Here is a 27,100-nt window from a genome sequence, read left to right on the forward strand (position 1 = left end):
TGTAGGCCAGCAGCTACAGCTCCAGTTTGACCCCTATCCTGGGAACCTCCATATGCTGCAGGTGAGACCCTAAAAAGAAAAAAAGATCAGTGGAACAAAAGAGAGTTCAAAAATAGATCCAGAGAAAATATCACCATTGATTTTTGACAAAGATGCAAAAATAATAAAGGACAGTCTCATCAGAATGATATTGGAACTACAGGACATTCATTTGCAACAAAATGAATCTTTACACAAATGTCATACAAAAATGAACTCAAAAAGGATCACAGATCTAAATATATATAATGTATAACTAGAACTTTTAGAAGAAAATATAGGAGAAAATCTTTATAATTTGGATTAGGCAAAGAGTTCTTAGATACAACACCAAAAATCACAGTCCATAAGAGATAAAATTGATAAAATGGACTGAATCAAAATTAAAAAGTATATAGCACAGGGAACTATATCTAGTCACTTGTGATGGAACATGATGGAGCGTAATGTGAGAAAAATAGTATATATATATGCGCACACACAAATATATACATATACCCACACATATATACAAAACTGGGTAGCTTTGCTGTACAGCAGAAACTGACAGAACATTGTAAATCAACTATAATAGAAAAAATAAAATCTTTAAAAAAATTTTTTAAATTTTGACTCTGTGAAAGACATTGTTAAAAAAATGAAACAGAAAGCTACAGAGTAGGAGAAAATAACTTCAAATCACATATCCAACAAAAGACTTACAGTGAGAAAAAATAAAGAACCCAAAAAACTCAACAGTAGGAAATCAAACCAATTTAAAAATGGGCTGAAGACTTGAACAGGCCCAATATCAAAGACATATAAATGGCAAACAGGCATATGAATATCCGCCCAGTAAAGAAATGCATATTAAAACTGTGATATGATAACCCTTAGTATTGCTAGAATGAAAAAATATTACAATACTCAGTTCTAGAGAGGATCTGGAGCAACTAGAAGACTCCTCACTTGCTGATGGGAATACAAAATGCAAAGGCACTCTGGAAAACACTTTGGGAGTTTCCTATGAAGTTAAACATACCATATGACCCAGTTATCTCACTTCTGCATATTTGCCCTAGAGAAATAAAAACTAAAAGTCTATAAACAAATTTTTTGTAGCAACTCTATTCATAATGGCTTCCAAATGGAAACAACTTGAATGTCCTTCAATGGATAAATGGAACACATAATGATACATCTATACAATGGAACACTGCTCATCAATTAAAAAAAAATGAACCATTGATCCACAGAACAACTGGGATGAATCTCAAAGGCATTAGGCTGAGAGAAGGAAGACAGCTGCAAAGTCACATGATTCCATTTACAGAACATTCCCGAAAGGAAAAAAACTAGTGGTAGAGGACAATCAATGATTACAAGGGTTTATCCATTAAGGTATGGGGGAGACAGCATGAAGGAGTTTTTGGGGTGATTGAACTTTTCCATATTGTGATTACACGAATCTATACATGTGTTAAAATTCAAAGAACTATACTCTAGAAAAAAAAGCCAATAGACTATGCTAACTATATTATGTTTTTAAGCTACTTTTTTTTAAAACTCAAAACTGTATCAAAACATTTTTTCATCACTAAATGTAAATCTATCTTATGGGAATTCCCGTTGTGGTGCAGCAGAAACAAATCCGACTAGTATCCATGAGGATGTGGGTTTGATCCCTGGCCTTGCTCAGTGGGTTAAGGACCCAGCATTGCCATGAGCTGTGGTGTAGGTTGCAGACGTGGCTTGGATCCTGAGCCGCAGTGGCTGTGGTGTAGGCCAGCAGCTGTTGTTTTGACCCCTAACCTGGAACATCCATAGGTCTCGGGTGTGGCCCTAAAAAGCAAAAAACAAAAAATAACAACAACAACAAAAAAAACCAGCCTCAAAACCGAAAAACCATCTCACTAACAAATGAGTGATAAACATATCAGCATAACCATAAAAGCAGTTTTAGTATATGTGTTTGGGAAGGGGGCAAAAGTTAGATTTAACTGGATTGAGGATTAAGTGAGAGATAAATAAGCAAAGACATATATAACAACTCTTGCAACAAGTCTGGGTGTGATAAGAGATGACAGGGTATTTTTAGGAAGGGAAGATAGGAGAGATTTTAGTACCGTTAGAGGGAAGGAGCTGGTTGAGAAGGAATGGTGGAAAATACAGGAGAAGGCAAATGGAATAGTGAGTAGGCTAAGCTCCCCCAGAAGACTAAAGAGGGGTATTTCTTCTGTTATAACATGGGGGTAGGGGAGAGGTGAGAAGATGAAACCTGTTAATGGATTTGGTTGTGGAAGCTGAGCAAGTTATATTCTGATGGCTTCTATTTTCTCTGTGCAGGAAGGGATAAAATCATCTCATAAGAGAGAGAGGGTGCTGGAGGAAAGATAGGATGGTCCAGGAGAACGGAGAAGGGCTGAAACAGCTCTTATAAAGAACAAAAAGGTTGATACAAGATGTGGAATAGAATTCCTCATCTTCACTGAATGCTCAGTGACAATTTTCTCCACTTCCAAGGGACAGTTTCTCTCAAAGAATGTTTAGCAAATAGCTTGTCAAAGGTACTTATCTGCATTTAAAATAAAAGTATGTTTATCACAGAAGCAACATTTATCTGTGAATACCCGTTTCGATGGTCATAAAATTCCACAACTGAAATTTCATTCTGGATGTGACCTTGATAACCTCAGAAAATGTCTTTAACAGAGAAAAAAGAGAAATGTATGCGACTACGATGGTGAGTTAGAGCACCTTATGATTCATTATTTCAAATTCAGAGTTAGCAATTCCTGGAGGCATAAGGTAGAATGGCCTTGCATACACCCTCTCAGAATACATCCTTGTATTGCAACTTGTTTAAATCAGTGTCAGTGACTTGTGAAAGGAACGAAAGGATGAAACAGTGGTCACCAAAGAGACCTGAAAAAGTGAACAATCAAAAAAAGGCAACTTTGTTCTCTGATCATTTTGTAAAAAGACAGTCATTGTTCTTCAAAGATTGCCAGCACTCCTCTAGGAAGGAGATGTAAATGGATAACATCGAGGAAGTCCCTTGGGAGTTTCTACATGAGAAATGACAAAGTTCTCATTTGATTTGTAAATGCCTCTCAGGAAAAGTTAAAAATACACGGGCGTGCCAGTGAAAAGTTTACTTAGAAAATATCAACTAATAGTACTGAGAAAGGAGAGAAATATACTTTTTTTTAAAAAAAAGCAATGATTTTCTTTTCTGTGGAAAGGTTCCTTTGTGCCGTATATTATATTCCAGATAGAGTTTTGTCTGGATATATGCCCAAGAGTGGGATTGCTGGGTCATATGGTAGTTGTATGTATAGATTTCGAAGGTACCTCCATACTGTTCTCCATAGCGGTTGTACCCACTTACATTCCCACCATCAGTGCAGGAGGGTTCCATTTTCTCCACACCCCCTCCAGCATTTGTTATTCGTGGACTTATTAATGATGGCCATTCTGACTGGCGTGAGGTGGTATCTCATGGTAGTTTTGATCTGCATTTCTCTAATAATCAGTAATGTTGAGCATTGTTACAAGTGCTTGTTACAAGTGCTTGTTGCTGTATATCTTCCTTGGAGAACAGACTTGTGGTTGCCAAGGAGGAAGGAGAGGGAGTGGGAGGGACTGGGAGCTTGGGGTAAATAGATGCAGAATGTTGCCTTCGGGATGGATTAGCAATGGGAGCCTGCTGTGTAGCACTGGGAACTCTGTCTAGTCACTTACGATGGAACATGTAATGTGAGAAAAAAGAATGTATACTTGTAAGTGTAACTGTGTCACCAGGCTGTACGATAGAAAAAAAATATATATATACATATATATATATAAAGCACTGGATTAAGAGATGAGGGACCTAGATTGTAGCTTCAATACCACTTCCCTCTCATCTATGTGAACTTGAGCACGGCTCCTCAACAGCTCTGAGCCTGAGTTTCCTCATCAGAAAATGATGGTAGTTCTTGTACATCTACAACCAGATTAGAAATATACTCCAGTAAAAGAGAACCTCGATTCAGTTAGATTTCTCAGCATGCTGATATTTTCTAAAGAGGTAAATTTTTCCATAAGTACAAGACAGTACCATTTGGGAACTTAAAGAAGCAGGGTTTCTGGAAGCGATATCCTTGGATGTATCCAGTGGGGCTATAATTCTATTGGTGGCAATGCTAACCCATGAGGTCACCACAGCAAGAATCTCCAATCAGAAGCACCCACAGCAATAGCACTGAATCTTCCTGGTGAACCCTTCAGCCTCCCCAACATGTGACAACTGAGGTCTGGTAGGATAATCTTTCAGGTAGAACATAACACTCACTCCTACTAATCTTAAAAGCAAATTACATCAGTGGTTTGAAAGACTCCATTATGGCTCTGTCTACATAGGAAGCCAATTTTGTAAAATTCAGTTTGTACATCTTAGTTATGTTCTGACAGCATACGTTATATGTATTATACATATATTTATACGTGCTCATATTTGTTTTATATCCTGACACCAAAAAAGCAATTTGACAGAAAAGCTTCCTCTTCAGATCAGTAATTCTGCCATAAAGAATAAAATAAAATGACTATTTCTAAAAGATAACAATTAGAAAATTTAATTGAATGTAATTGAATTATATTTACAGAAATTGTAAACAATCATGGGCCCTCCAAAAAAGAGCCTGTTATTGAAGGAACACCTCTTTCCAGAAGTGTTTTTCCTAAAATCTAGTCTATGCATTGGTCTCTGGGATGGAAAACCATAATCCTATGAGGAAGCTCTGTGTCTTCCTCTGATACTATTTAAATGCTTCGCGTGTCTGACCAGTGATGTGTCCAGTATATCTATAATAAAAATGAAAAAACAACACCAAAGTAACTAGTCTCTTTTATAGAGCTGCCTCTATTCTTCTCTACGTAGGAAAGGACCTGAAGCCTACAATAAAGAATTATTTTAATTAAGACACCTTGTAGACTTTCCCTGCATATTCTTTGATACACACACTCCCTCATATTCCCTCAAATATGCCACTAGAAAATGTGGTTCCTAACTCCCACTTACAGCTCACTGTAACTACTCTGGGTGTCCCTCGATTCTCCCTATTTATCTCTTCCATCCAAAGTTGAGCTGCTCAGTGGAAAACTCTATCTGGGACTCACAGAATTGACAGCCATTTCAGGACAAATACACTGTGTGCCAATATGCTGGTCACAAAGTTACCATGAAAGGGTTTCATGTTTCCTGAATTTTTTTTTTTTTTTTTTTTGCCCAGCTTTCATAGCATTATATTTCATCTTATAAATAAGCATTACAGAGTGGAATATAATACAATTAGGACCACACCCTTTGGAAGAGTGTGACTAGACATAAATCCTAAAGAAGAAATGGGGTGAAAACCACTGGGGCTTGGATGCTGCTAGAGAAAGTGAGTTTCACACTGGCTCAGACAGAGGCCATCAGACACTCCCCAGTTCTTGAAGAACTGAATCAAAGGATGCTTGCAGGGGAGGTTGACAGGATTGAATGCTACTACCTCTTAAATTCTCCACGGCCATCAAAAGAAGACCTTCATCAAGATACGCCCTCTGGGGAAATGCGGAAGTGGGGGAAATGATCACATGGCTAGAAAGCTGAGAAACACTAGCCTTTGCAGAAATCATTGTAATTGAGTTCTATCAGCACCGACTAAGGAAGCACTCTGTGCGTTTGTAAAATCTAATTGTTATGCCTCAGTCATTGTTATGCAAACAGTTAAAATATTGTTTCTGAATCCTTATAGGAATTATAAACTATTACCATCATTTTCATAGTAGAGTTCTTCAGATGACTTGAAAGCTGGACCCCAATTGCAAGACAAAGAAAAAGAAACAGCTGTTTTAAGAATAATTCTCATAGTAGCTTAGGAATTATATGAAAACACAGCAATCTGAACACTAGAGCATATAAAACTTAAAATAATATCATAGTAGTGATACCTCGGAGCCATAAATGGCCAAGTATTAGGGCAAGAGGAGGGTGAAGAAGGAGATCCAGAGTGGCCACCTGAAGAGACCCTGTCCTGGTCTCCTTTGCCTGCATTTAGGGATTTGGGGGCACATGGTAGGCCCTTCAGGTTGATACTTCCAATCCATCCTGTCTTAGTCCCTTCATCCATCACTTGAAAGTAACGACACTGGTCCATACAATTAACAGCTGCTTTTAGCAGGAGTGGATCAGTGTGTCACATCTTTTCTAAAATAGAGCTAGTCGAGGAAAGACCTCTCCTGCAATGAGAAGCAAGAGCTACACACTTTAACTGCGATGGAGAGGAGGGAGAAAGTGGGAGGTTGGGGTTCAGCCTGAGCACACAGCTCCAGAGGGTGAACTTCAAGACATCAGGGTGGGAGAGGGGCGAGGGGCTACCAGCAGCGGGGGCTGATGCTGTGGGCTGAAGTATGGGAGACCTCAGGCACCTGTGCTTCAGGCACAGGGAAGAACTCTGCACCCACTGGGGACTTATGCCGACTCACTAGAACTTAACATGAGGGGAGGCAGGATGCATAATCCCCAGAATGCATGTGTGGAAACTCTGAATCCATGAAGCACCCCTTTCCCCTGCCACGCACACTCCAAAGGCAAGTGGACCTGGCTTTCAAACTGAAGTGTGCAAACCATGAGACACATGGAGTTTTCAAGGCATCCATGGATATGGAGAGGGCTCAGCCTTAGAAGTGGGATGTTTTGGCCCCTGTTGGACGTTGTTCATTGAGATGGTTTGCAGAATGAGGCAGCAGGGGAAATGATACTACAAATCCTACTCAAGTCCTAAGGCTGAGAGATACTTTACCGGAAAGGTTGCCAATGATTGCAATACCTCTGGTAGCTAGAGGATTTTTTTCTCTTAAGCGCTTCAGTTTGGAAAACAGCATTTATTTCCTCCAACATAAACATGCTAGTTATGAGCATTTTTAAATTTATAAGGCAGAGATTCTATTAGTATTTTTTAATTGGTGCAGGTAAATTTGATTTTCACGACAGGCACTCTTCACAAAAACAGGCTTTAAAGTGATTTCTTTGTAATGGGCTGACAGTCAGTATGCACATTTTTTTCTTTTCAAGCATGGAACTTGACACATAGGACCAATGAAAGTTTTTACATGCTACTATGATAATTCTTACAGCTACAAGCTACTGAAGTATTCAATGCTCCAGCCCCCATGCCCTGAGGTCTTATAAATTAACTCTTTAAATCCTCAAACCACCCTGCGAGGGAGTTATTATGGTATTAGCCTTATTTCTCTGATAAGAAAAGGGAAGCAAAGAAAATTTAAACATTAAATAGCAGAGATGGGATTCAAAACCAGGTAGTCAGATTCTAGAGCCTAAGTTTTTTATTTTTACTATGCTTCATAAGCGAGAGTATATTTTTGCTGTATCTACTGTACGAAGATGTCATTTCAAACATACTTTCAATCTTAAAGGGTGCGAAGATTATCTAATAGAAAGCTTTGGGGACAGAGTTTGCACATCATAGGGATTTAGGAAATAGTTATTTGCATTTTCCTTCTTTTCTTATAATGAAATTTGTCTCTTCCCTATGAAATTCAATGTTTATCCTGAGAGGAAACTTTTATTATATTTCACAGCTTCAGTTAATGCCCAGATTTAGGAATTAGAAACAGCATGAATAAATTTATAATTCAAGCACTCTAAATATGAGCCATTCCCAGTTTGAGGAAATAAGTCACTCAAATAACCAATGGACACCTAATGGGAAATTCTGATGCTCTGGAGAGACAGAGATGCCCAGGGATGCTGATGAGAGCCAGGCCCAACTGGACCAGACCTATGAACACCTGGGAGAATTCCCTTGGGGAGCTTCTTAACCACCACAATGTTCAGAGGCACTGAAACATTCCCTGACTATGAACTTGGATTTGCATAGAGGAGGCAAGCACCATGAAAGTTTCCCCAGTGAGTTCTGATTTTTCTAATGGACTGCAGGTCTCCAAGGGAGACAGACTGGAGCTAAACATAAGAGGACATCTGAGACAAAAATCAGGAGAGAAGCCTTGGCAGATCAAGTGTGGCTGGGTCTGGGTACTGGGGAGTGATGAGTAGTTCTATGAACAGGTTGAGGCTGTGTTTGACAATCTCCAATAAAAGGTCTTCCTAGCTCCACGGCCCTTCCTGCTTTTCCGATATGCTCAAACAGCCCTGCCTTCCCCGGTGTCCATAGAACCACAGGCTGTCTTCCATGTGGACCTTGAGCCCAATGGTCTAGAAGTTCCACGAGCTACAAAGAACAAGCAGGAGAGTGTCGGTTGGTCACTAAAGGAGAAGGATTGTCAGAGCAGCAATCCTGGAAGAGGTCCTTATAGCTGTGACTTGCAGCCCTGATCACATGCTTGAACTTCTCACCTTTTCTTGGTCCCTCGAGAGGCTAGTTAGGAGGGTGGCACCTAGGACAAGTCTGGACCATCTGCTAAGCAAGGCAGTGCAATAAGAACCAGATATTTCACATTTATGATGTTTATGAAAATATTACATATTTTCACTCACCATCCGCTACACCCAAGAAAAATTTGCATTTTACATTCATTTAAACAGATACTTGCTAAAGACATATGTTAGATACCATATTTAGATGGCACTTTTAGTTAAGGCATTAGGAGAGAAACTTGAGGGTGAGGTGAATTTTAGGGGGTAGAAAGTCCAATTATTTTTCAAGGGGCTTGGTGGAAGGTGTTGAAGAAGGGCTGAGAGAATGAAATCTGATATTCTGGGCCTGGCCAGGATCTCTCCAGTCTTTCAGTGGCAAAAAGTGATAAGTGGATGTTTTAGAGCTTCACAGTCTATCACAAACCTCCACATTTAGTAAGGCTCATGCCAAAGGTAGAGGAAAACTATGCAGGTAAGACGTGATTGGAAAACAAAAAAAAACCCAAAAAGCCTTGGAATCCAAGGTCTCTCTTGGGTATGTATGCTTCTCCAGCATTGGCTCAAACACAAAAAGAATGAGAAATTGCTCCAAGATACTAGCTGTCTTCTTGCCATCTGACCTCTCCCACCCCTAATCAAATAATACCTAACATTTACATGGCACTTACATGTAAGACATGTGCAGTTAATTTTACATTTTATTACCCTGTTTAATACACAACAACCCTACACTTGTATAGTACACAGTGCCTTATACTAAGTGAAGTTCAGTCAGAAAGAGAAAGACAAATACCGTATGATATCACTTATATCTGGACTCTAATATATGGCACAAATGAATCTATCTACAGAAAAGAAGCAAACTCATGGACGTGGAGAACAGACCCGTGGCTGCCGAGGGAGAGGGAGTAGGATGGACTGGGAGTTTGGGGTTAGTAGATGCAAACTATTGTATCTGGAGTGGATAAGCTGTATAGGAGAGGGAACTATATCTAGTGTGATGGTACATGATGGAGGATAATGTGAGAAAAAGAATGTGTGTGTGTGTGTGTGTGTGTGAATGACTGGGTCACGTTGCTGTACCGCAGAAACTGACAATATTGTAAATCAACTATAATAAAAATAAAAATATAAAATAAAGAAGAAATTGATAAACAATGAGGTCCTACTGTATAGCACAGGGAACTATTACCCAGTCTCCTGGAATAGACCATGATGAGGAATAATATTTAAAAAATGCATATATATATATATGTATGTATGACTGAGTCACTTTGCCGCATAGCAGAAATTGGCACAACATTGTAAATCAACTATACCTTCATAAAAAAAGGAGAGGAAATTGAGACTTGGAAAGATTAAGTAAATTGCCCTAAGTCACAGACACGGTACGTGATAGTGCCTGGATATTAGCCTGACCACAATATCCCTGCTCTCTTTACCACTACAGAATTCTGCTAATAAGAGTTATCTAAAATATACCACTTTTTCCCTTATTTCAATTTTCTCTCTTCTTCTCTGCTTAAGCTCTATCGCTTCCTTCCAGGAAGAATAAAAACCCTGTTTTAAATGAACAAGACAAAGAAAGTAAATACTTCAACTTAAAACCACACCTTTATATTGACGGATTGATGGCCTTTCAAACCAACTTATTATGATATTATGTTTGGCATCCTTTGCATTTGAGCATCTTTCTCAGGTCAGTGAAAGGAACCCAGGGATGGGAGCTGACTCTGTGCAATTATGCGTATTTTCCCTCCAGTCTCCATCAGGAATTGGGTTGTTACTGTGGAGAAATAGCAGTAGAGTCTTGCTCTCTACATGGTGCTGCACAGGCCAGTACATCACTGTGAGACACTAACTATGTGCTCATTTAATGCTCTTTCCTAAATAATCAGGATTGTAGGGCTGCCTTAAATCATTCTGCACATTCAGGTCAGCAAATGGGCACTGTTTCAGGACTGAAATGGGTTGGGGGGGATTCATGTCCCTTCTGAATTTGGCATTTACTTCAGTGCAATTAGACATATTGATCTAGACTGCTGCCTCACATAAACAACTAGTCCTGCTTTGTTGTTGGTCCATGTGGCCACAATTTTAATGGATATCCACATCTTAATAAATTGAAGTCAAATGGGATTTGATTAGGAGAAAAGTCTAGATAGCCAATATGAGTAGAAAAATATTTAAATGGCAAGTGCTAATAGTCACAACATAAGTTTTATAACTGTCATTCTGTGGCAAATACCATCTCAGTAATAGACACTTACACAATTTGGTGAATAACCATTAGGAAATCTGATCTTAAAATAATATTTTACCATTAAAAATTTCAGGCTATTAAAACCCTTTATGTTGGGAAATATCAATGCTACTCTAAGTGTGTCAGCATTTGGAAGTGCTTTGAAGATGAAGAATGAACTCATGGCCAAGTGGGATCTTTAAAAATCATCCTTTGAAGGGAAAAATGGCTTTATCTACCTTTTAAATCAGGATGCGCACACAGCTTTTAAGAGATGTAATGATATATGGCCCATGAAACATAACATTCTTATTATCATTACTAATGATGATAATAAATGAGTGTTTGATGTGGGATCCCATCATCTCATAAAAAGTGGCTTTTTCTAATTCATACCAGTTTTTTAGGTATAAGTGTGTTTCCCATAAGAAAAAATGTTTGTGGTTTTATAAAGACTTTGTCTATTCATAAAAAGTGGAAAAAATGTACACAACCATCTGAATACTCGCAAGTTTCTGTGATGGTTTGGGTTTTGTTTGTGGGAGCAAGGGAGGGTTGCATTATTTTTGGTCTTGACTTACTGAACCCACTGACTCACACTCCCACCTGATTCTGCACTTGTAAGTGGCTCATGTTTGCTATTACAAGACAGATGAATACCAATCAGTAATCAGTTAGGAAGAGTTCTGGGTCCATTCCTTAGTGATAACTATCATGCTCTGTATGTTACCTAATTCCCGGATCTGTTTAAAATAAAGACATTGATCTCATTCCCATCCTACAGTAGTCCTAGAAAATCACACAGGAGTGGCTATCTACCTAGGAGTTCAACACACAAGTCCACTACAACTAGCATCATGCCCACGGAACACAGACTTATCTTAAATAGACTGTTTAAATGAAAGCTTTTCTGTCCCATTTCCACTTCTTGGTAACCAATAAATGTAAATTGGATTGAAAGAGCAATAGTAGGAGTTTTGGTCATGAAAATGAAATACCATAATTTATTCTGCCAAATACATCCTGAATATATTCATTCACTGAATATTTATTTGGCTATATTTGTGGCATCCATAGGCCAGGGATCGAACCCACACCAGAGTGGAGACCTGAGCTACTGCAGTGACAACACTGTATCCTTAACCCCCTGCACCACAGGGGAACATTTATAGATGGCGGACTGGATAATAAGCACAGTTCCATGTCTTTGGTATACAGAGATAAAAGCTACAATTATGGTGTCCTCAAAAAATTTAAATATTCAGGTTAAATGCATTAATAGAGAAATATGTAGGGCCCCAAAGGAAAACCTAGGAAAGCTACTTGAATGATGCAGGGTGTCACAGGAAGGGTTCTCAAAGTAAGCAACGCTCGACTAAGATTTGAGGTTGGAGAAAAAGTTATCTAGAAAAAGTAGGAGAGTATGGGCACTAAAGATAAATTGAACAGTATGTGAAAAGGATGACAGGCATGGCAAACCAAAAGAAATCTATCTTGGTATGATAATAGTGTGCAAAGCAGGGCATGATGACGGGGATTAAGAATGAAGAAAGACTGGCGAGTAAAAGACTTGCCCATGCTGAGTTTGGGTTTATTCTAAGAGAAAAGGAAATAGTTGTGTTAGAGAATTTTACAAAGAGCAAACGTAACTGGGTATGCTTTTCTGAGTTTTACCTCTGACATTATTATGGAAGATGGATATGATGGTTAAGGTAAGATACCATATGAGAAATAAGCACTTATCCCAAGGCAGTGATGTGGACAACCAAAGAGAAGTGTTAGTGAGAAGACTTGGTGACCTTTTGCATGAAAGCAGCAAAGGTAGGGTACGAGTTATTAATTTTGGGCTTGGGTGACTGTGGGGGATCCCAGTGTTATTCACTGTGATAGGAAACATAGCAATAAAAGCAACTGTGATGGGAAATGCTGAGTATTAACAGCTGGATATATATTACTTGTGGGATATCCAATGACTCCTAGGTAACTGTAATTCCTGAATTTCAGGAGAAATATCTGAGACAGAAATATGGATTTAGGAATATTTGATATGTAGGTCTGAATATAATCATCCAGAGAGACTGTATAGAGGGAAAAGAGGTGAAAAAAAGATCAAATACACATGAATTCTAGTGAGCACGGACTATTAAATAATGCTCAGTAGACAACCTGAAAGTACAACTGAGGGATGGCTAGTTCGATAACAGAGAAGCTAGAAACTAGTGGCCGTGGAAATCAATGAGGAGAATTTTCAAAATTCAGAAAGACACCAAATTAGATAAACACTGTAAATACTGATTGATAAGAAAAATTACATTCACCCATAGGATAACAGGATGAAGATTAGAGTTGGCAGAGAAGTAGCTGAAAAACAAAGAACTGAAGTTCTGAATGTGGATAATGCATCCTAGAATTTTTAGAAGGTCCTAGTTAGGGTGTGATCTCCGATAGAATATGTAATTTCTATGGTGCTAGGAATGGGTGGTCTCAAATATATATATACCTCTTAAATGCCAAAGAGGCAGACAGGTTTATCCTAGCACTTTAATCCCTGCTTATAAATTAGCTGTTATGTATCCTCTCTTATTACCATAGCCATTCTCATATGTAAAAGGCATTTTACTAAGAGGTGAAAACACAGCCAACCAGCAAAGCATTTGGGCTGTACAACATCTGACAACCAGTTGCAAGGAGTTTGCTACTGAGTTGATCAGTAGTTCAAGCCCATTCTTAGTTGCCCTTCAGTCCCCAACAGTAGCAAAACCTGAGATGGTATATCCCCTGGGCATGTGAAGCTCCTGGGGAGCAACTTGAGTTTTGGATGAATGAGCTCTGCTGAAGGCCAAGTTGACTAGGTGCCTTGCATGAGTTTCAAGAAGAAATTAATTGCAAAAAGAGAAGATCAGAAATATTATGGTATTGGAGTTTCCATCGTGGTGTAGTGGTTAACGAATCCAACTAGGAACCATGAGGTTGAGGGTTTGATTCCTGGCCTTGCTCAGTGGGTTAAGGACCTGGCATTGCTGTGAGCTGTGGTGTAGGTCACAGATGCAGCTTGGATCTTGCGTTGCTGTGGCTCTGGCGTAGGCTGGCAGCTACAGCTCTGATTTGACCCCTGGCCTGGGAACCCCCATATGCCACAGGAGTGGCCCTAGAAAAGGCAAAAAGACAAAAAAGAAGAAAGAAAGAAATATTATGCTACTGTTTTTATTTATTCAATGTATTTATTTAATCTGTAGTAGCTTTTATGCCAGGTACTGGCCCTCAATGTTAGGCTGGGCATGATCTTCAATGGATACAGCAGTGAACAAAGCAGATAAATAGCTGTGCCTTCAAGGAACTTGACATTTTAATGGGGAGAGAGGGAACCTTATTAATAAAACAAGTATTTAGCTAGATAGTGAAAGACTTCTGGTAAAGTGATAGATGGTGAAAGACTTCTGGTAAAAATGCAAATCAGGGACGGGATAGTGAGGGCTTTGGGGGGGAGGAAATATGAAATATTAATTAGAATAGTCAGTCAGTGAGGGCTTCACTGAGAAAGTAACATTTGAGCAAAGATCTCACATTAAGCCATGGAAATATGGAGAAAGGATATTTCAGGCAAAGAAATAAATAAAACTTTTTGGGGGGTAAGTGCCTGGGATTTTCTTGGAACAGGTAAGGAGACTGCTGTGGCTGGAGAGAGACAAAAAAATGAGGAAAGGAGGGAGAAATGGTATCAGAGAGATAATGGGGGGGAGAACAACAGAACTGGGCCATCTTAAGGACTATGTTGAGTGATTTTTGAACTGGAAAAATGTATTCTGGAGTTCTAATGGCCTCTTCATTGAGAAAAGACATTTTAAAACATATCGTTTTCCTATCTGTCTACCCTTTCCTGCAAGGTAGTGTTTCTGCAAATGACTTCCCTGATTCTCCTGGTCCCATCACAGGAACCCTTCCTTCTCAAAGACTAGAGAAGCTGACTATGCACCTCTCTGCAAATTAAAAGGCATCTTCATAAGACAGATTGAAGGCATTCTTTGTGCTGTCCAGATAGGCCGGAGAGTAAGTACAATGTGGAAATCTGAAAGAACCTTTTCCAAAGCTTGAGGTGAGAGTAATGCATTGAAGTCAGCTTCTGTGTTTTTTAGCAAAATATTCCCCAGGAAAAAGAAAGCTTTTTGAGAATCTGATGATATCCCAAGACACTCACTCCCCTTTGCAACTAAAATATTACCCAATAAATATCATCTCCCTTGCTGAACACTCTCTGACATAAACTACAGCAGTATCTTCTCAGATTCACCTCCTAGAGTAATGACAATAAAAACAAAAATAAACAAATGGGAACCAATTAAACTTAAAAGTTTTTTCACAACAAAGGAAACCCTAAACAAAATGAAAATACAACCCACAGAAAGGAAGAAAATATTTACAAACAAAGCAACTGACAAGAGATTAATCTCCAAAATTTATAAACACCTACTGTAGCTCAATACCAAGACAAACAAACAACCCCATCAAAACATGGGCAGAAGATCTAAACAGACAATTCTTCAAAGAAGACATACAGATGGCCAAAAAACACATGAAAAGATGTTCAACATCACTAATTATTAGAAAAATGCAAACCAAAGCCACTTACACTAGTCAGAATGGCCATCATCAAAAAGTCTACAAACAGTGAATGCTGGAGAGGGTGTGGAAAAAAGGGAACCCTCTTCCACTCTTGGTGGGAATGTAAACTGGTGCAACCACTATGGAAAACAGTATGAAGATTCCTCAAAAAAACTAAAAATAGAATTACCATTTGATCCAGCAATCCTACTCCTAGGCATCTATCCAGGGAAAACCATAACTCAAAAAGATACATGTATCCCAAATGTTCACTGCAGCACTATATACAATAGCCAAGAAATGGAAGCAACATCAATGGCCATGGACAGAGGAGTGGATAAAGAAGATATGGTTCATATATACAAACGAATATCACTCAGCCATAAAAGGAAATGAAATAACGGCATTTGCAGCAACATGGATAGACCTAGAAATTATCATGCTAAGTGATGGTAGTCAGACAGTGAGACTTTACAAACATCATAGGCTATCACTTGTGTGTGGAATCTAAAAAAAGATACAATGAACTTCTTTGCAGCACAGACACTGACTCACAGACTTTGAAAAACTCATGGTTACCAAAGGAGACAGGTTGGGGGGAGGGATGGGATGGAAACGCTGTAAAACTGGGTTATGATGATCATTGTACAACTATAAATATAAAAGTGTATTGAGTTAAAAATAAATAAATAAATAACACCTCCCCAAACAGAATTGTTCTTTGGGCAAAGAAAGAAAAAAAAAAAAAACAACAACAACAACAACAACAAAAAAAACACTGAAGAAAATAAGCTACCTGTGGCTCTTCCACATAATTTTTTTTAATCATCCATATTATTGGCTTAGCCTTCCTTCTTGGATGTTCCTTGGAGTGCTCTTTTCATCTGCAGTTTATACAGTATGTTGGATCACAGAGGAGTAAAGTACAGTTGGTTAAAAAGGATCTGGCACCACCGTCTCAGTGGTGGCCTCACCTGTCAATCCTACCTGTCAAAACCAGCGTAGAATTTTATCACAATGTGTGATAACAGGCCTGGAAACCCGGGCCTGACTATACTGTTAACTGGCACTTTACTAGCTAAAGTAGTTACTTTACTATCTGCCATTTAATGGATCATAGTACAGCAGGCAATGAGACAGACAACTGACTTTTCTTATTAAGGACATCTATAAGAATCAGCTGAAATGGATAGAGCTGAGTGAATTCTCTAACAAGCTCCATGTTCAGTAATTTGTCGGAGTTATCTTACCCCGATGCTAATTACACAGTATTGTTCCCCCATTCCCTTCTTTGTTCCTGTAGACACCACAAGCAGACCATAGCACTTTTCCCTCTTGAGTCAATCAGAACTGAGGGTTGGTCAGAATTTATTTTTTAAATTTTTCATAGTGACTCAGGCAATCATGACCAAATAAATGGAGATGGCACTTAAGCTGAAAACAGTCTGCTTCCTTATCATTACGAGAATTGACTATATTGAAGTCAACAGTTCCAAGTATGGCTAAGAAGAGCACCCACATCCTGTCAGCCAATTTCTCCCATCCCTAAAGGCTCCAACCAGTCATCAGTCCTATGAGCAAAAAGTAGTTGCTGGTACTCTGGGCATAACTAAAATGGGTCAATTAGCTTTTCAGTCAAAGAGGCTTGACTGTATAGAATTCATTTCCCTTCTTTATAAAACCCGCTTCTATCCTGAGAGGAGAGCCTTCTGTAAGAGAAACAAACGCAGATATTCAACAAGTAGGGATAATGAGTGACTTCCTGATCTTTGTCTTCCCACTCACTTACTTTCTTATTACCTAAATCTACAGGAGCTTAGATCAAGACATCTCTCGTTTGTTTCAGTCCTAATGAAAAGTTCTAACAGTGTTATTTGGATAACTGTGATGAATTTTAATCTGGTGACAGCTTGTGACCCACAAATTGCTGTTTAAATTAAAATGCATTCAAAATGAAAACTGGCAAGACAACCACAATATTAAACTTACAATCTGCTGTGAAAAAACACCTATCAAAAGCACTGTATTAAATAGGAATACAATTAATTGCCATATAGCATCTTGCAACTGAAATCTGAGGATAGCTTTCCATGCATTGCCTTACTAAATTCAAACTGATAAAATAAGTTTTTTTTTTTTTTTTTGCAAATTAAGAAGTCAAAGTAGAAATGGATTGGTTTGTCTTTGGCAATACACCCTTTGGCAGAGCTCCAGGTATAATCTAGGGCTACAGACTTTTAGGTTTCTTCTTAAATGAACAAAAGTCCTCTGTTTTCTTAGTTCCAAATGTTCATCTACAATAAATTTAGAAATGTTTCCACCTGCTTAGTCTTAAGTTTATTTATAACTTCTAAGCTGTAATTACTCAAGATATATTAAATCTGATCTTTAAAATGCTATATATTCATTTTTAAAAAATAACTAACATTTTTGAAAGACCAGCTAAATCATTCCTAAACTTGACAGGAATTGAGGCCTTTTTTTGTAATAGATGTTTGTATCAATACTATAATTAAATAATAATGTAACTGAAGGCAACCTAAAGTGTATGTTTTCATCCCATATTTCAACATTAAAGAATTGTATGTGGTAAAAAAAGGATTCACTATAACTGTTTGCAAATGATTTAATGACCAAGTCATAGTTATTTTCTAGTCTTGAAAAGGTGCCAAAGAACTACTGAAAATTCACCATTATAACATCATAATTATAACAATTAAGACGGGTACTTAATTATAGCCTAAATGTTCCTATACATTACTTGTTCAAGAGATTCACAATACATGAAAATAGCATTAGCTAGAAATAAGGAAGTACCATATTTCACTCTCATTACTGCCCACATAGAAAAGGACTCACCTACTCTTTTTAAAACATACCATGAAAACTGTAATTTTGCAATCATTATTTTTATTCATTATTCCTGGAGTGTAGTACATACTCAATAAATGTTGGTTGAAAGAAGGAATGAATATGTGTGGCCGGATGACAGGCAAGCTCAGAGAAAACACCTAGTCTTTGATTGCTACACACAGGACTACTGCATGGACAACTGCTGTCGCAGTAGGGTTCCTAAAATCTCTCTGCCATATTCTATTTTGGTTCACGTGTGTGTAAAAATGATAAAGGATTCAATCCAGTAAGTCCCTGCATTACACACAGACTGCATGTATCCAAAAAGCAGGATCTGTAGTGACATCACATATAAAATTCCCCAGGAACTTCCTAAGGTTTGCTTCTATAGGATACCTGATACTGGTTCTGATGCCAAATGTATTTATATGTGGGTATCAGTCTCACTGTCTCTCTCGGCTAGACCTCAGCAAATCTGTCCCAGGGACAGTGTTTACCCTGGTCTGTCAGCTTTTAAAGTGATTGGGTTTCTATCTAGTGCCCTCCGAAACGGACCATGATGCTGAAAGAGAAAAGACGGTCTTTTAAACCTTTCGTTCCTCTTATTGGTTTAGAAAATTCGACTGACAAGAGCAGGGGCCAAAGGAGCCCGGAGCGGCACCAAAAATGCGAACCGTGTATTTCGCGATCTTTTGGGCGGAGATGTGGTCCATCAGGTTACAGCCAATGCATCCCTGCGAGTTCTCGCTAAACCAAGAGACCTTATGGATGTAGCCGCTGCAGTAGAAAAGGTTACATCCAGCAGGATGTCTTGTCTGTCTCCTGAAAAACTGGCAGTCAAGTGCAGACCCCAGGAACAGAATCTGGGAGTCTGGATGGAGTGGAGGGTTAGAAGAAGCAAACCTGTATTCGTATTAAAATTGTTCACTATAATTCATAGAAGGTAAGGAAAAATCAAAAGCTGATTTTTAAGCTTAAGTTTTCGGCCTCGGTCTTCCAACAGGTGCATGACTCCCTCACCCCTTCCCTGTCAACACTGTCCTGCTCTGCTTTCCCAAGGCGTTCTTTGCGAGGCAGGCTCTTCTAGAGTCCTCAAGCATGTGCAGTCTCCCATCGCATCCTTAGCTCTGCGCCGGCAACCTCTTACCTGCAGCATGAAGACTGAGAAGCAGGCAGAACGCAGGGAAACCGACTAGTCTCCGCATAGTGTTTGCATCGAGAGGTAGAGGAGAAACTCCACCACGACCCCACTTCAGGCAAAGTGCTACTGGAAAGAGCCCCCGTCGAGGGTCCTCTGGTCTCTGGGATTCATTCGCAGGTCCTCGGCTGGGGCTGGCCGAGCGGTGTGTGGCGCGGACAGAAGGAAGCACGAGCTTCGCCTCCTTGGGAGAGGAGGCGAGGGCGGGGAGGAGGAGGGGTGGGAGAGTGGGGCGGCGCAGGGCGGGGGCCGCGGCGCTCGGAGCCGCTACTGCTCGGCCTGCTGGAAGCTCCGCAGCCGCGGCAGGGAAGGCGGGGTGGACTCCCGCCCCAGCCCTAGAGCCCGGGGCCAGCGCATTGCGAGCAGCAGCCCCGCCGCGCCGCGGCTACTGAGCATGCCCAGGGCTGGCCCTCGCGCCGCACGGGAGTTTCAAAGTGAAATTCCACTTCTCCGGGTCTTAGCGGCGGCTGCGGGGAGAGCTGGCTCTGCTGCCGGGGAGAGGATCCGGGTGGGGGCAGCTTCTTGGGGGCGGTCTCGGATATAGAGCATCAGCCTAAACCTGGGGGGGTGGGACTAGATGAGGGCCGGAGGAGTGTGCTTTGGAAAGTGTCAACCTCCAAACCCTTCCTAGTCCTCCCCCCAGTCTTGGTTTACACGTGGACAGAGCTCACCGCTGGGAGTTGACGCTTCCCGGCCGCAGGTTGCCCATTTTTTCAGGCTGCCTGTGGGAACAGAGCACAGGTGTCTTGCTGAGCAGGGTTGCCAGGGGAAGCTTTCAGGCGCCAGCCGGCTGAGTGTCTGCGGTAAATGCATATCCTGGGGGTGCCTTCTAACACGTCCTCCGTTTTCTTTCCCTTTCCCCCTCTCTCCAGCACAATCCCTGTTCTTCAACTTTCTCCTGACTCCAGCTCAAAATCTAAGGCCATAGTGACAGAACTCGGACCATACTTACAGACCAATACGATCTATCCATGTAACTGAGGACAAGGCATCTTTCTGATTATTGGAGAGAATTATCTTTAGTCTCCATTTTAGTTTCTAAGGTGAAGAATAATAGAATCACCTCTGCAACCGGGCTCCTCCCGGCTGTTGGAGACCTCTGAAACTGCTGAACTCTGCAGTAAACAAATTTGGCGCACGTGCAAAAGCACAACCACTAAGAGAAAGCTTTATCATTACCTGCACCTGATTTTGCTCATTAACTTATGCCACCTTCCCTTATGTATCACTCATGAGGGCTAAAGCCTAGGGGCCTTCATTCTGCGGAACAGAGTGCTTCCTGGTGCCCCACTTTCTTAATGTAAAAGGGTCTTGTGTGTTTTGTTATACGGCTCCGTCCCTCTTTCAGGCTCTCCCATTGCCCTGCAGGGCTGGTTGCAGCACCCGTCCAGCTCTGCATCTCTTGGGAGGCGAAAACATAAAACAATCTCAGATGTGTTGTTCCTCCTCATCAAAACCCCTGGAGCTTGGAGATCCTTCTCTTAGTCCAGTGGCTAATTACTCCTAGCCATGAGGTCCTCTGGCTAGACTTCTCTCCCTGAACCACCCCAGGGACACTAACCTTTCTGCCTCTGTGTCTTCATGGGATGCTGTTGCCCCTTCCCAATTACTCTCACTTGCTTCACTACCACACTCAAAAAAGTCTAACCTTGGTCCCACTTTTCCAGAAAGCCCTGGGCTAACTCCACAGGACAATCTTTTTCTTCCGCTCATGAAGGTATACACATTGGCTTAGCATTGCCTCATATTTTTCTTTTTTAAAATTTTTATCTATTTTTTTGGCCTCGCCCATGGCACGTGGAAGTTCCTGGGCCAGGGATCAAACCCAAGCCACAAGAATGACAATGCAGAATTCTTAACCTCTAGCCCCCCTCCCCCCCCGGAGGAACTCCACATTTTTCTTTTATATTCATTTATCTTTGGTTCCTCTCACAATACAGGTGAAGCCTCCATGAGAACTTCCGTGTCTTTGTATCACTTAAACTGGAATAAAGTTGTTCTAGAGAAACAAGAGGTATAATAAGTGCTTGTTGAACTGAAATGTGCATCTCATTCAATGCTTTCTTCCGCCATCCACTGTAAATTGGGACACTCATGGGAAATATGCTACCCATAAGAGCTTAAATTAGGCAGGATGTTACAGGATCTGAGAGCCCAGGCAGTATCATTTCCTTTATAATTTATTTTATCTCCAGCGCTGAAAGACATGGCTAGGAATTGCATTCCAACAGCTGAGAGAAAGGGGAGAATTAAATGTATTTTTAATACCTTGATAGGATGTCTATGCTGAAAATAGAGATATATGCAGCTTTATTCTCCCTGCTCCTCCATGGCCCTACATGGGTGTGTCATGCACTATTTCTGTGGCACAACCATTTTACCCCAAACCTCTCTAAGCTGAAATCTCTGTAACTACTTCAGATTCACTTTTCCATAGTCTCCTATTCCTACAGGATTCAGCAGGTTTTTAACATACCAAAAGAACTACTTATTATATCTATCATTTAGTGTCTATTTCTCTACCCGGCCCTTCCCACCTCTGGAATGGAATCCAACTTCTTTAAGAGCAGTTATCTTTGACAACTGTATTCACTGATGTGTACAGGGCCTGATGAGAACAGGGCCTCACCCAACAAATAGGTGCTCAAATAACAAATACATTAAAAGCAATTAATTGATAAAATTCAGTACTGACAATTGTCCCAACTCTTTGGAATTCTTACTAAATAGATATTTGACATAACTTATTTAGCTGTGTTGAAAGCTTAGACGAATATCCCTTCTCCTCAAACATCAGGGTCTAGAATTGGTTCAGGGCTGAGAAAGGAGGAGAAATAACTGTCGCCCACTTACAGTGGGCAGGCTTCTCTTATTTTCTTCCTCCCTACAACAAAAAACAAATGACCACACTTGCATAAGTCTCCAAGAAGAAAATGCACATATGGTAATAAAACAATGCCACTGTCATGCTCCGTGCTTTCACACAGATAATTCCAACATTTATTTGGGGGGACATTTAAAGTTTCAAGGAACATAATTGTCTGTGACTTTGCCAACAAGCAGTCAGCTAGATACTCAGTTTGCCCAGGGGTTCGGGTAGCTGAATTATTAAACTGTGCACAAAAATCACCTTCACAGCAGAATTTCCAATTTCTAATTCGACTAGATATACTGCTAGAATAGTTCAGCATGGTAAAAATAACCTCGGGTGAGATGTAATTTTGGTGACTGGACCTTCATTATTAATTTACTTGAGGAAAGATAAAGGAGCCAAAAAATTCCTATTACTTAGTGAACGGACCTAATATACCTTCAATAGATTTGATCCCATGACATGTGAAGTCAAAGGGCCATAAGTGAATTAGCCAATTAGTGAAAAAGCCAACCCCTTAGTCCTATGAGACATATTCTCTCGGAGTCGGTAGATAGTGCTTTCCCTTGACTCTGCAACTGAACACGAGTGATGGCAACTTGGTGTTTTAGAGAAGAACCTTGTTTAACAAATGGCACCAGGGGTTTTAAAAAGTTAGTTTCAATGTAAAGAAGCATGGAAATTAAGGTGTGAGAGTCATGCAAATTAGTACTGGCCTCTAGAGCTGTGTCCTAAGGGAAATCATTTACATTTTGAAAGAGAAACAGAAAATTAGTATCAAGTGGACTTTTTCTCCCCAGAAAATATACAAAGTCTGCTCCTTATGAGGTGAGAATCAGGAAGAATTTATAGAGGAGAAAAGCCCTTTAGAGCCTGTCCTCAGACCAAATATAACCACAAGGAGCCTCCACATTCACTTGTCGATAAATGGATGACAACCATTTATATTGGCCATCTTTCCCTAGGACACTTTAAATAAAGAGGGTGGATTTCCTGACTATTAGAGTTTCCTATTTAAATTATTTAGATCATGATTATTATTTAAATATAATGAGAGCTAACACCGATTATGTGCCACGCTCTGTTCTAAGCATATGGAAGTCCCATTTAATAGTATCCCTGCAAGGAGGAAATATCAACATCTCATTTTAGAGATGAGACAACTGAGGCACAGAGAGGTAACTTGCCCCAAATCAAGTAGTAGGTAATCAACCAAAAGGCAAACTGATAGAGTTAGGATGTGCAATTAAATAATTTGATATCAAAGCACTATGACAGACTACTTCACATATAATAAATAGTGCCAGTGGTAGGAGGCTCACTAGAATTAGATCACAGCCAGGGCAGGAGACACTGACCCTGGATCTGGCAGTAAAGCTCTGTGATGGGAAACACCCATAGGAGATTGTCTCCGAAAGGATGAGACATTGCTTGTGGCAGTGGCTACTAGGGTCAAGCATCTAGTGCACAAAGACAGACAGCAGGTAGAATCATGCTTAGAAGAACTTATGAGAAAGATGCTGAAGGTAAAGAAGATCTAGATAGAGGAGATTATCCTTCTATGGATGGGGGAAGCAGAGGTGAGGATGTGTAGCAGGCAAGGGACCATTAGTGGAGAACAGTACATGAACCGAGTCGAGCTGGAGAGGTACGTTCCAACTGCTCTACATGAAGAGAGAGGTCATGGGGTTGTGAGCCTGTGGAAGAGATGTGAAGTAGTGAAATAAATTCAAAGAACTTTTGAATGTGTGCAAGAGCAACAGGTGACAGTGACCAACATCTCATTGAGATCTCATTGCTCTCCCCATCCGTTACAGAGATACTTCCTCAATCACAAAGTCTCTTTCCTTTTGCCTAAGAGATCAACTATACATAAGAGGAAAAAGAAGAGGGACAATTGATCTTTACAAATTAAAGAATTTATGTGAATTAAGCTTATTCAGAGTGGAATGGCTCAGAATCAAAGGAGTGAAATGCAAATCCATGGGCAAAGATATGTTCAGAGGAGTGGATGCACCGTTAATTTAAAATACATTTTTCTGAACCACAAAAAAGCAGGGCAATCTATCCTTCTGCATGAGCATACAGTGAAGAAGACAGTGAAAGAGAAAGGGCACTAAGAATGAAGAAGAAAAGCACTAAAATTTATAAAACATGTATTTTTACATTTAACTCGCACAAGAGCTCTGGGAGGTATTATTCTCCTTTTGTGATGGAAGAAAAAACAAACTTGATGAGGCTAGTGATGTGCCCATGGTCATCCAGGAAGTGGTGAAGCTGGAATTAGAATTCAGGACTGGTGGTCTCTCATGCCGTGCTGTTAACAATGCTGCTTCCCTGCCTCCCTGGTGAATGGATAGACTTCAAGGCTTAAATGGAAAATGCAGTGTTTTCTACTCAAAAAACAGACTTTAATCAAGATAGTTAATGACAACCAAAGTTTACAACTTAACACAGCTCTACAGCTCTATTTTTGTTAAGATTTATCTATTAAAAGTGTCTGATACACACACAAACACAACAATATATATTCTAAGAGAAAATTAGGTACCCCAAGTAGGATACATATTCTTCCATATAATAAATGAAATAGGCTATCCTAGTAAAATACAAAATATCAAAGATAGAAAGTCTGTGGGTACCTGTAGATTCTGCTATTTGTTCATTATTAAATTTTATTCAGGGAGTTCCCACTGTGGCGCAGTGGTTAACGAATCCGACTAGGAACCATGAAGTTGCAGGTTGGATCCCTGGCCTTGCTCAGTGGGTTGAGGATCCAACATTGCCGTGAGCTGTGGTGTGGGTCCCAGACGTGGCTTGGATCCCGAGTTGCTGTGGCTGAGGCATAGGCCAAGTGGCTACAGCTCCGATTAGATCCCTAGTCTGGGAACCTCTATATGCCAAGGGAGCGGCCCTAGAAATGGCAAAAAGACAAAAAAAAAAATTTATTCGAAATCGAGTACAAACTTTCCTGGGAGCTAGCCCTTGGTACCTCTGTATTGTACTGTCATCTACTCTGGCACTGCAAAGGTCAGATTCATCCAAGATGTCAGTAATACATTTACAAACCGCTGACTCTCCTGCATTAGCTCTTTGTCCATCCCCAGACACTAATCAGGCTGCACTTACACCATCCATCATCCTGAGCAGCACACAGATGGGACAGGCCTCTCTCTATTATGGCTTAGACCAGCTACTTGGGGCCAGTCAAATACATTTTCTTTATTCGTTAATCATTCTTTTGGATTTTCTTGAAGGAGGCCATTTTGGAACAACTCATTCACCCCCAAAACCCAAGACACTAAGATTATTCACGGAATGTATCTGTGGTTTGATTAGATCACTTAATCCCACTGCATTTCTGTTACATTATTTTCTCACATAATTTTAAGATGATATGAAAGAACATCTCCCGAATATGGGCCTGCACGCCTCTTTCACTGACTGCCTGCTCACTCTTGGAAACTAAAAGGCAAGGTTCTCTGTCTTATACATCCTTCTTTCCCTCATTCTTTTTTTGTTTTGTTTTGTTTTGTCTTTTTGCCATTTTCTTGGGCCGCTCTCGCAGCATATGGAGGTTCCCAGGCTAGGGGTCGAATCGGAGCTGTAGCCACTGGTCTACACCAGAGCCACAACAATGCAGGATCAGAGCCGCGTCTGCAACCTATACCAGAGCTCACGGCAACGCCAAATCCCTAACCCACTGAGCAAGGCCAGGGATCGAACCCGCAACCTCATGGTTCCCAGTCGGATTCGCCAACCACTGAGCCACGACGGGAACTCCCTTTCCCTCATTCTTGCAGCTATATTACTATAAGAGAGAAGAGGATAATTTATCAGTCTATGGTTTAGAGCTGAGAAATATTTTTAGATTAAAATATTCCCTCTAAAAAACCTGCACCTTTACAGCATGGAGGGGAGAGTTAAAGGAAATCTTACTAAAGATGACTATCATGCAAGCACTGATATACTCAGGTAACTAACCAGTCATCTGTCTGTGACCACAGAATAATTCTGACTTATTCAACAGAATCCACGTGTGCTGGGGCAACACTAGTATCTTGATTCAGCAAATATAATGGGAAATATAATTTGAAGTCAACTTATTGTGGGATACACTATACACTCCCCCAAACAGTGGAATAAACTGCTGACATTTCATTGATACATTATTTGACTCCAAATAATTATAATATACATATTGAGTACCTGTGATGACCCAAGAAGTGTTTTTAGTTCTTGGGATATATTATTGAAAAAAAAGACAAAGATCCCCGCCCTCATGATGCTTGCATTCTAGGAAGAAGAGACACGCATTTAACAGTAAATATAAAATAAGAAAGAAGTAAATGACATAGTATGATTGAGATCGACAACTGCTATGGGGAGAGGAGACCACAGTTCAAAGTAAGGGAAATGAGGAGAGTGGGTATGGAGAAAATGTGAGTACAAGGAGTTTGAAAGATTACACAGGGACTTTAAGATAAGCCAGTGGAGAAAGTAAGCAGAGAACAGAGGCTTGAAGTTGGTGAGTGAGGTATCTAGTTAGAGAACTTTCCAGGAGGAGGGACTAGCCAAGGACTTTCATGATTCCATAATTATCTTAATGAACCTGGAAAACCACACTGCGTCAGAAAAACTTTCCAGCGTCTCTTTAAATATACTAAGTATATATAGAGAGATACAGTAGGAAAAAAAGTTGAATTAAACTAAATGAATAATTCTTCACCAGAGGTTTTTTATTAATACTAGTGGTACCCATTTCAAATTACAGTAAGACAACTGTGCCAATAAAAAACCTCAGAGATTGCAACTACCTAAAGCCCAAGGACACAATCACACGGAATTCCACTAGTTCATGCTTTTAGTGTAAAATAAACATCTTATTAATTT

General features: G+C 40.1%; 1 protein-coding gene across 6 annotated transcripts in view; it reads right to left on the reverse strand.

Annotated features, from left to right (window-relative positions):
- The window catches only part of PTPRR (protein tyrosine phosphatase receptor type R), a 253,812-nt gene extending 233,370 nt beyond the window's left edge, over nucleotides 1-20,442 (reverse strand). For 4 of the 6 annotated variants that reach the window (XR_014803634.1, XR_014803633.1, XM_084956338.1 and 1 more), the window contains exon 1: nucleotides 19,285-19,486. Coding sequence is in view for 2 of the 6 variants with exons in the window: in XM_084956338.1 (XP_084812464.1) it covers nucleotides 19,285-19,342 (58 nt within the window). In the remaining 4 variants the exon portion in view is untranslated. Of the gene's footprint in view, nucleotides 1-19,284; nucleotides 19,487-20,006; nucleotides 20,219-20,287 lie in introns of those variants that run through there. The other 2 variants (XM_084956339.1, XM_021091990.2) reach the window with 2 other exon arrangements.
- Between the last annotated feature and the right edge of the window lie 6,658 nt (nucleotides 20,443-27,100).

Source organism: Sus scrofa, chromosome 5 (assembly GCF_054392235.1).
Source record: "Sus scrofa isolate SSC_HxYL_T2T_F1_AM1 chromosome 5, Sscrofa_HxYL_maternal_Yorkshire_Landrace_v2.0, whole genome shotgun sequence".
Lineage (NCBI taxonomy): Eukaryota > Metazoa > Chordata > Mammalia > Artiodactyla > Suidae > Sus > Sus scrofa.